Here is a 9,850-nt window from a genome sequence, read left to right as displayed (position 1 = left end):
GCCCCTGTATCATTTCTTGGGGAAAGGGGGTAAAAGGGAAGAAGGCAGAGCTAGCCGGGAATTCAAAAGAGCTACATACAGGCAGGGAGTGGTTGGTCAGTCAGAATGGAGGGCTGTGTTAGTAGGAATACCTACAGCCCAGTTGAGCAAAAGGTCCTGTTTAGGACTCCAGCTTTGGTTTGAGAAAGACTGGGATTTCCTTTCTGGCCTCCCTACTTGGTAGGGCCCCATACCCTGGAGCTGATATGCCCTCCTTGAAGTGAGGAAGACACAAGCAAGAGAGACCAGGTACAGAGTTGGAATTGGTTCCTTTATGGAAAAACTGAAAATATAATAAAAATTAAAATAAAACCAGTTTTAAAAAAGCCAGCCCCTGGAGTTTTCACCACCTGCCTCTGACCCTCCAGGGGGATGAGGCCCTGACCCCAGGGCAACTAAAGAAGGGCTTTCTGCCCCTCTTCCCCATTCTATCCCCATCTTTATTTCCACAGTGGGGGCCCTGGGAGGAACCAAACCTGGGTAGGGGAGCAGGGACCCAAGGCCCCGTCGCAGGGGAGGGAGGCTCATATGCTCCCTGCCCCAAAGCTCCCAGCCTGTAGTGTGGGCATGGGCAAGGCCCCTCCTGACCGGGCCCAGTTGGGGTTGGGGCTATTAGTTCCAGATCTTGAGGAAGGAGTCCCAGGAGCCTGTGGCCACAGCCATGCCATCATCAGTGACGCCAAGGCAGCTCACACGGTTGTCGTGGCCGGCAAGGACACCTATGAGGGAGGGGTACATCAGTACTCATCTAGCCTGGGTTCTCTGTCCTTACCTGTCCCTGCCCGGCACTGAGCTCTCACCTGCACGATCGCCCTTCATGGCATCCCAGATGTTGCAGTTGAAGTCGTCGTAGCCAGCAAGCAGCAGCCGGCCACTGCGAGAGAAGGCAACAGAGGTGATGCCGCAGATGATGTTGTCATGGGAATACATGAGGAGCTCCTGGTCTGCCCGCAGGTCGAAGAGACGGCAAGTGGCATCGTCAGAGCCCGTGGTGAAGGCATAGCCATTAGGGAAGAACTACAGAACACAACCAGAGTGGAATGAGGGCACATGGCAAGGCCAGGAGCTTGGCAGAGATGGGACAGCCCAGCCTGCCCAGAACTTACAGCTACGGCATTGATGTCGGATTCATGGCCAATGAAGGTCTGTCGGCACATAGAATCCCGCACATCCCACAGCTTGATAGAGGCATCACAGGCACCTGACACAAAGGTGCGGCCATCGGGGGCCAGTGACAAGGACATCACATCCCCACTGTGTCCAGCAAAACCCACTGTCTGCTGGCCTGTCTCAATGTCCCACAGGGCACTAGAAAGGTGACAGGAAAAGGGAGGAATCAGGGGTGTAGGGCAGACTCCCGGCCTCCCTATCCCTCCACCATGTGAGCCCAGTCCTGACAGCCTCCATGGAAGGGGCACTAAGAGCCACTATGTCACAGAAACCTCCTCTTACATCCTTCCAGCCAAAGAAAGAGGCTAGGTTTTCAGAATAAGAGCTCTGCCCTCACTAGTACTCAGGGTGTGTGTACTACATGCTAGTGGTCCCCCAGGCAGGAAGTGTGGGCGAGCCCCAACTGTCTCACCAGGTGGTATCCCCAGAGCTGGTGATGATTTGGTTGTCATCCAGGAAGCGGCAGCATGACAGGTACCCTGTGGAAAGGTATCAGTCAGCTGGGTCTCTTAAGGGAGGGCAGCACAGCCCATCCCCCACCAGTGCCCTACCAGGTCCCTCTCACCAGTATGGCCAGGCAGCTCCCGGCTGACCCTGACATTGCCCTCACGGGTCTTGAGGCTGTAGATGGAACAGATGTTGTCCAACCCCCCACAGGCCACAAAGTTCCCTGAGGGCGCGTAAGCACAGGTCATGACCCAGGAGGAGCGCAGCGGGATGGCATGGACCTAGGGAGGACGGACAGTTTCCAGGGTCAGAGTCAATCAGGCAGAGCCTGCAGCCAAGCCCCATCCAGCCTTAGGCATCACCTTTACCTTATTGGTGGTATAGCTGTCCCAGATAATGAGCTTCCCATCCTGGGAGGCGCTGACCAGCAGCCTGTTGGAAAGTGGCAAGAGAGGCAGGGGGTGGTCAGGATGTAAAGCCCTGGAAGAACACCTTCACCAGCCTTCCATTTGGTGGGAAACCCTTCTAAGACAACTCCCAGCAGCAGCCCAGAAGTTTCTGGGGATATCGGGAAGTCACAGTCTTCCCAAACATACTTGGCAACACGGGCATCCTGTTCATCTCCCCAGATCTGCAAGGCTGCCCCTCCCCACTCTGTCTACTATAAACTTGGTCCCAGGGCAAACACAAAAGCTCAGCATTCAGTCCCAACCACACACACATACCTTGAATCTGTCCCCCAGTGCATGGCATAGATTTTTGCCAGGTGCCCACGGAGAGTCCTCCGTGTCCTCATCTGAATTCTCCCCACTGGGTCCAGCCCAGCTGTAATCTGGAGGTGGAGGCAGAATAGGTCAGGGAGGTCAGGCAATGGAGCCCACTAAGCAGTATGTCTCAAACCCTCACTCCTTGACTTAACCCCAAGTCCAGCCCTGGATTCGTCTCACCTGGGTCAGTGTTGAATCCCCACATGCTTTTCGGGCATCCTATAAGAGATGGCCAAGCCAATCAGAGAGAGGCAAGAGAGAAAACGAGGGAGGGGGAGGAAAGAACACAAGGGAATGGAAAGAATAAGACAATAAGGGGTTAGGGTACGCCCCCACATACAAAGAACACGACCCCTACCACACACAGCCCTCCACCCGCAGCTCAGCTGGCCAGGCTCTCACCCGGATTTGGTTCCGGAGCTGCTCAGCCTCCTGTCTCAGTTGCTCCAATTCACTCATGGCGCCGGGCCCGTGGGGCGGGGTTGGGGGCGGCTGGGGGCCGCAGGAGGGGGGGTTGGGGGAGGCAGCTCCTCACCGCTGGCCCTGGCCCGAGGCCTGGAGGAAGCAGGGCTAATGTCAGGCCCAAGGAAGAAGGGTAAAAAGGCGGGGTGGAAGCAGAAAGGAAGAGGTGGACACCAGGCAGAAGGGAAACGGGGCGGCAGTGGTGGCCTCTGTCTCAGGGGCAGAACCTGGGCCTCTGGTACAGGGGATGTGGCCTAGGAATAGCTAACTTCCCCAATCTTCCTCCCGCCCCCCGGAAATGGAGCGGGAAGTGCAAGAGGAAGTGCAGGGGAAACCCCTCCCTCGGACAGAAGCCCAGGCAGGACACCCGCGACAGGAACTGGGGGGGGGGGGGGGGCGAGGTAAAGGAGGGTAAGAGTGTCTTCAAAACAGACCAGGGTCCGCCCCGACCTGCACAGGCACCGCCCAGCTAGCACCTCATTTTAAAAGGGGCGTCGCCTCTTTAAATTCACCCTCACATGCCTCACACACTCCGCACACACCCCTCAAGCTCAGATTGGGGCGGTGGTGATGGGGGGGTAAGACCAGCGGGGGAAGCTGGGTTGTTCGTGGGGTTGCCTAGGCAACCGTCACCCGGACTGAGAGCACCTCATTGGTGAAGTGTCCCCACCCTAGCCCGGTTGCCAGGGCAACCGCATCCAAGGCAGAGACCTGTAGGGTGGGTGACCCCACCCCCGGCCCCATCGCCCCCGCCCGACCCAGCCTCTCGCTCCTCCCCAGAACCGGCCAGGGTGGCTGTTTACAGGATTTGGGAAAAGCCGATTGGGCACTAATAGGTTCGGGTGGCTCACCCCGGATAATCCCCCGCCCGGCTGCGCCCCATTAGCCGCCGGCGGCAGGTGGAGGCGAGGGTGGCGGGGAGGGCAGCCTCAAGCCACTGCTCCCTCCAGAGCCGAGGCCGCCCGCCCTGGCGCGCCGCGGAAAGCCCGTGGGAGCCGCTCACAAGTAATTAGAGCTCCGAAGAGAGGTCCCCCGCCCTGAGGCGCGGAGCTGCTCTTTCGCCCGCGCCGGCAGGAGGGCGAGCGGTGGCCCCAGACGGCCTGGCCCTGGGCCCTCGGCACCCCAGGATTGCAGCCCGCGGGCTCGTCGCTGCGGCCCCAGGGGCCTGGCTGGCTCCGTTCCAGGACCTGAAGTCCGCCCCCCCCCCCTCCCCACTTTTGGACACCTGTGTGATCTAGCCATGCATACTGCACTCTGCCGATCCGGCGTCCCCCACCCTGCTCCCACTTCCCCTAGGCCTGGGCGTTTCTCTTCCCTACTGACATTTCTCCTCTGTCAGTTCAGCTTTCTACGCCAGCGCCAGGAGATGCCCCTCAGAAAAAGCGGGGAGGGGACAAAGTCCCTTACTGCAGCTCTTCAGCTCCGGACAAAGCCCCTTCCTTCCAGCTGCCAGCAGCCTCTGACGGGTGGCAACGCCAGAGGCCAGGGGAAGAAGGAAGCCGACCAGAGGAAGCCGCTGGGGGCGGGGGCGACGCTCCTAGCGCTCAGTCCCCATCACCCTCCAGGGCCCCCTCAGTGGCCCCCAAATTCTAAGCACACAGCAGCCGGGGTCTCAAGGAAAAATGGGGGTGCCACCGCCTCCGCAAGTCTGGCGAGGCGAAGAAGAGGGGAGAAGGGAGGGTCCCGGATCTGGCAGCTGGAAGACGCGGGCCGGTGCCGCGCTGCGAAGCGCAGGGGGCCTGGCCCCCACGACCTCCATTTTGCCCAAAAGAAAGCTGGGCCAGGGGGTGGGAGCTCCCGAGAGTTAGGCTTGGGGTCAGGGCTAGTAAAGGGAAGGGGTGCCGAGGACTCCCTTCCAGGGTAATAGGGCCAGAAAACACAGGCAGAACCCAAATCGAGGGTAGGGTTCTGGTGAAGGGAAGGGTGGCCTCGCGGCCTTGCCTGCTTCTCAGGATTCTGGAGTTCTGCAAGACGAATCCTGCCGGAGGTGCGAAATGGGAGGCCACGAGGGGTGCTATCCAGTGGCAAACGGGGGTGGGGGGAGGGGGCGGAACAGGGCCTAAAGGAAGCTGTGAATTTGCTTCCAACTTCTCAGGGAGCAATAGGCAGGCGGGGCCCGGGTGGGATCTGGGGTCAGGCAAAATGTGCCTAATGGTGCGGGGAGGGCGTGCATTATTGGGGACGAGGGTACCCCAGTTCCCCTTCCGGGTTTAGGAGCGACTCGGCCAGAGGAAGGGAGAAGAGGTCTGGGGAGTTACGTCCGCTCCTAAGAGGCCAGATCCCGGAGACGGAAGGAAGCAAGATCCCCCCTTCCATGGGAATTTGGGGCTAGGGGGATGAGGACTCCTTTTGTCAGCGGAGGTACCTGTGGCGGTGGGACTCTGCCAAGGGTCCGTAGAGGAGCGCGGGAGGTCCTGTCTTCCTCCGCGGCGGAGGCGGCAGCGGCGGCGACGCGGATGGATTTCCTCAGTCACCCCAACCCAACCGTCCAGCGTTGCTCTCCCCAGAGCGGAGGGATCCCGCCCGCCAGTGACGCGGCCGTCACCGCCGCGCCCAGGGCCCGGCTGGGCGAGACCAACTACTTAGTGGGGGGAGGCAGGGGCGGAAAGTACCACAAGGAGCAAAGATTGACTCCATAACAACGAAGATATTTCTCTGAACCATTTCGACGCAAAAAGGACCAAAATTAACGCTTTGTTTCCCGAGAAATAATAAGACATTCCCCCTGGGACTAAAAGAGGTGGTATCGGCATAGGGGAGGGTGAAGCCGCTCTGGTCACGTGACCTACCCTCCCGGATTGGGTGGCTCCAGACAGGGAAGGGAAGTTCGACGCCCCAGTTCTAGGCTTGACCACGCCCCCCGCCCTGTGAGACCCCCGTCCCTCCACGGGGAACGGAATTTGAGAGATTCTGCCCTGCACAGGGTTAGGCCTTGGGGAGGCTTAGGGAAGGGGCAGCAGTTCTGGAAGTCCCTGAGCAAGAATGAGTGCGGCAGCTGCGGGCCTCTGGGAGTTTGGGAATGCCTTGAAAAGGGACTTGCTGAGGCAGTTTCTCATCGAAAGCGGGTTTTTGTAGAACTCTGCAGGTCTGCATGGCACTAATAACTAGTATTTATTGACTTACATACTAGTTTAATCCTCGCAACAATACTATGAAGTTAAATACTAGCATTGTTTCTATTTTATAGTAGTGGAAATGATTCCTACATTTGCCTGGGCCAAGATCCCCACAGATTGTAAAAACGCTTTGGAAAGTTCAAGACAATGAATAGCCTTCATTGAGTCCTCATGCAATTTAAAAGTAAAGTATCAAAACAGACACTTCTATTTTCTTTTACAGAGACAGAGAGAGAGTCAGAGAGAGGGACAGACAGACAGGAACGGAGAGATGAGAAGCATCAATCATTAGTTTTTCGTTGCTCATTGCGACACCTTAGTTGTTCATTGATTGCTCTCTCACATGTGCCCTGACCGCGGGCCCCCAGCAGACTGAGTAACCCCTTGCTCGAGCCAGCGACCTTGGGTCCAAGCTGGTGAGCTTTGCTCAAACCAGATGAGCCCGCGCTCACGCTGGCGACCTCGGGGTCTCGAACCTGGGTCCTCGGCATCCCAGTCAGATGCTCTATCCACTGCGCCACCACCTGGTCAGGCAAAACAGACACTTTTTAATAGACTGTTATAGGTATTAAAAATAGTTTTCAGGCCCTGGCTGGTTGGCTCAGCGTTAGAGTGTCAGCCTGACGTGTGGAAGACTCGGGTCCAATTCCCAGTCAGGGCACACAGAAGAGACCATCTGCTTCTCCACCCCTCCCCCTTTCTCTCTCTCTCTCTCTCTCTCTCTCTCTCTCTTCACTTCCTGCAGACATGGCTCAATTGGTTTGAGTGCATCAACCCTGTGTGCTGAGGATGGCTCTGTGGAGCCTCCACCTCAGGCACTAAAAATAGCTCAGTTGGGATCATGGCCTAAGATGGGCAGAGAATCAGCCCCAGACAAGGGTTGTGTGGTAGGTCCTGGTGGGGTGCATGCAGGAGTCTGTCTCTCTATCCTCTCACTTGGAAAAGAAGAGCCTGACCAGGTAGTAGCGTAGTGAATAGAGCACTGGACTGGACACAGAAAGGACCCAGGTCAAAACCCAGAGGTCGCCGGCTTGAGCACGGGCTCATCAGCTTGAGCGCAGGCTCATCAGTTTGAGCACGGGATCATAGACCTGACCCCATGGTCACTAGCTTAAGCCCAAAGATCACTGGCTTGAAGCCCAAAGTTGCTGGCTTGAGCCCAAGGTCGCTGGGTTGAGCAAGGGGTCACTGGCTCGGCTGTAGCCCCAGGGTCAAGGCACATATGAGAAAGCAATCAATGAATAACTAAAGTTCCACAATGAAGAATTAGTGCTTCTCATGTCTCTCCTTCCTGTCTGTCCATATCTGTCCCTCTCTCTGTCTCTCTTTCTAAAAAAAGGGGGGGGGGGTGTCAAAGTGCAAGTTTTTAAAGAAAGTAAGAAAAAGTCACATTCTTAGTTATGTACAAATTCCCTTTATGTGCACTTACCAATTCAGTGATATATTAAGGTAGATAATATCAATTAGATATTAGAACTTGGAAAGGACCCTATAGATAACTTACTTCAATTTTCTCTCATCTACAGATGACTTCCCTAAAGTCACTTAGAAAACTAGCAGCCTAGGACTAGAAACCAATTTTATTCATCTCTATAGGGCATCTGACACTGCTTCCTCTCACTTTGGTTTCTGTACTAATATGTTTCCCTATTTTAATTCATTTAGCAAATATTTATAGAATCCCAATGACCTATCTATCTGGCACTGTTCTGGGCACTGAGACTACAACTGCCAACACATGCACCCTCCTCTGCCTTCAAGGAGTTTGCAGTTTACAAAGGAGACAGATGGTAGATGATTATTGAAATAACAATCAGGAGCTGGTATCCTGGAAGTGCCACTTGCTGAGAGCAGAACATTTGGTAAGGGACACATTTGGGAAGGAAGATCAAGAGTTTTAAATTGGGATGTGTTAGATTTGAGGTGCCTAAGAAAGGTGCAAAGAAGAATGTTCAGTAGGCTATTGTCCAAACAGGTCTGGGACTCAGCAGAAGAATCTGGGTTGGATTAGAGCCTTGAGAATGAGTGACATTTTAGAGCAGATGAAGTCATAAAGAGGTTCATGGAAAAGAAGATGGCCTAAGACCAAGCCCTGAGGAGCGCCAACATTTAGAGGTCAGGCAGAGGAGGACAAATTGCCAACAATTTGGAGGAGCCAGATAGCTAAGAAGAAAGTCAGTAGAATGTGATTTCTGGAAACCAAAGGAAAAGAGTGTTTTAAAAAAGAGAATGGTAAACTGTGTTGAATGCTGCCGAGAAGTGAAGCAAGACTGGACTGGGAAGTACATACATATAGAATTGAGTAAAAAAGAGGCCACTGGTGACTTTGCTGGAGCATTTGTAATGGATGCTCTGCTTGCAGTGGGCTGAGGGTGAGTGATAAAGAGGCAGTGGACCTGCCCTGGCCGGTTGGCTCAGTGGTAGAGCGTTGGCCTGGCGTGCAGGAGTCCTGGGTTCGATTCCCTGCCAGGGCACACAGGAGAAGCACCCATCTGCTTCTTCACCCTTCCCCATCTCCTTCCTCTCTGTCTCTTTCTTCCCCTCCCGCAGCCAAGGCTCCATTGGAGCAAAGTTGGCCCAGGTGCTGAGGATGGCTCTGTGGCCTCTGCCTCAGGTACTAGAATGGCTCTGGTTGCAACAGAGTGACACCCCAGATGGGCAGAGCATCGCCCCCTAGTGGGCATGCCGGGTGGATCCCAGTCGGGCGCATGTGGGAGTCTGTCTGACTGCCTCCCCATTTCCAACTTCAGAAAAATACAAAAAACAAAACAAGGCCCTGGCTGGTTGGCTCAGCGGTAGAGCGTCAGCCTGGCGTGCGGGGGACCCGGGTTCAATTCCCGGACAGGACACATAGGAGAAGCGCCCATTTGCTTCTCCACCTCCCCTCCTTCCTCTCTGTCTCTCTCTTCCCCTCCCGCAGCAGAGGCTCCATTGGAGCAAAGATGGCCCGGGCACTGGGGATGGCTCCTTGGCCTCTGCCCCAGGCGCTAGAGTGGCTCTGGTCGCGGCTCTGCCCCGGAGGGGCAGAGCATCGCCCCCTGGTGGGCAGAGCGTAGCCCCTGGTGGGTGTGCCAGGTGGATCCCAGTCGGGCACATGCGGGAGTCTGTCTGACTGTCTCTCCCCATTTCCAGCTTCAGAAAAATACAAAAAAAAAAAAAAAAATCCTAAAAGTATTTTCTTTATTAAACAATGTTTTAGAGCATCTTATTTTGTTCTAAAAGCAATAAACCACTTTCTCTGTAAAAAAAAAAAAAAAAAAGGCAGTGGAGTGGAGACAACTGAAGTGGCCAAGGCTTTGAGAGTCTTGGCTTGGAGGGGGTAGAAAAGTCAGGTATCAGGGGAAGGAGAATGTGGAGTCACCATATTTGTGTTTTGATGGGAGCTACTGGAGCTTATTTAGATGATAATGTGAAAGATGGGTGGATGGGGTGGGTCGGTGGCTAAAAGATACAGAGAGGTAGGGGATGACCAATGAATGACCAATTTTTTTTGAGAAGGCAGAAGTCCTGGACCGAATTGAAGAACCTAGCTCTAACAGGTCATAGGACACTTCATCCTTCCTGTGACTGTTCTTTCTCAGCTTTCTCTTTGACCTTCTTCCCTTCCTCAGGACATTCTGTAAACATTGTTTTTTCCAGGATCCTGACTTCAGCCTCCTCTTTTTACTTTCTGTACTGTCCACTGGTAACTTTATCCATTACTGTGACTTTATCTCATAATTGCTCATAATTCTCAAACTTCTCTCTGCAGCCCAGATGTCTGTCTTCATGTGCAGACTCGGTGTATGTCCAACTGCAGACTGAATGCAGTGTCTCCATGTGGATGCTCACGGACAGTAGTATGCTAGA

The 9,850-nt window shown here is 54.9% G+C and overlaps 1 protein-coding gene across 1 annotated transcript; it reads right to left on the bottom strand.

Annotated features, from left to right (window-relative positions):
* Positions 1-291: 291 nt before the first annotated feature.
* GNB2 (G protein subunit beta 2) lies at positions 292-5,396 on the bottom strand. Its single transcript, XM_066274417.1, has 10 exons — positions 5,251-5,396; positions 2,826-2,978; positions 2,604-2,642; positions 2,382-2,488; positions 2,025-2,088; positions 1,775-1,937; positions 1,622-1,688; positions 1,146-1,347; positions 840-1,056; positions 292-758 (listed from the first exon to the last, which is right to left on the bottom strand). The coding sequence occupies exons 2-10, from the start codon at positions 2,880-2,882 to the stop codon at positions 652-654; spliced, it is 1,023 nt and encodes a 340-aa protein (XP_066130514.1). The 5' UTR covers positions 2,883-2,978; positions 5,251-5,396; the 3' UTR covers positions 292-651.
* Positions 5,397-9,850: the final 4,454 nt, after the last annotated feature.

Source organism: Saccopteryx bilineata, chromosome 4 (genome assembly GCF_036850765.1).
Source record: "Saccopteryx bilineata isolate mSacBil1 chromosome 4, mSacBil1_pri_phased_curated, whole genome shotgun sequence".
Lineage (NCBI taxonomy): Eukaryota > Metazoa > Chordata > Mammalia > Chiroptera > Emballonuridae > Saccopteryx > Saccopteryx bilineata.
This window is presented reverse-complemented; position numbering and strand designations above follow the sequence as displayed.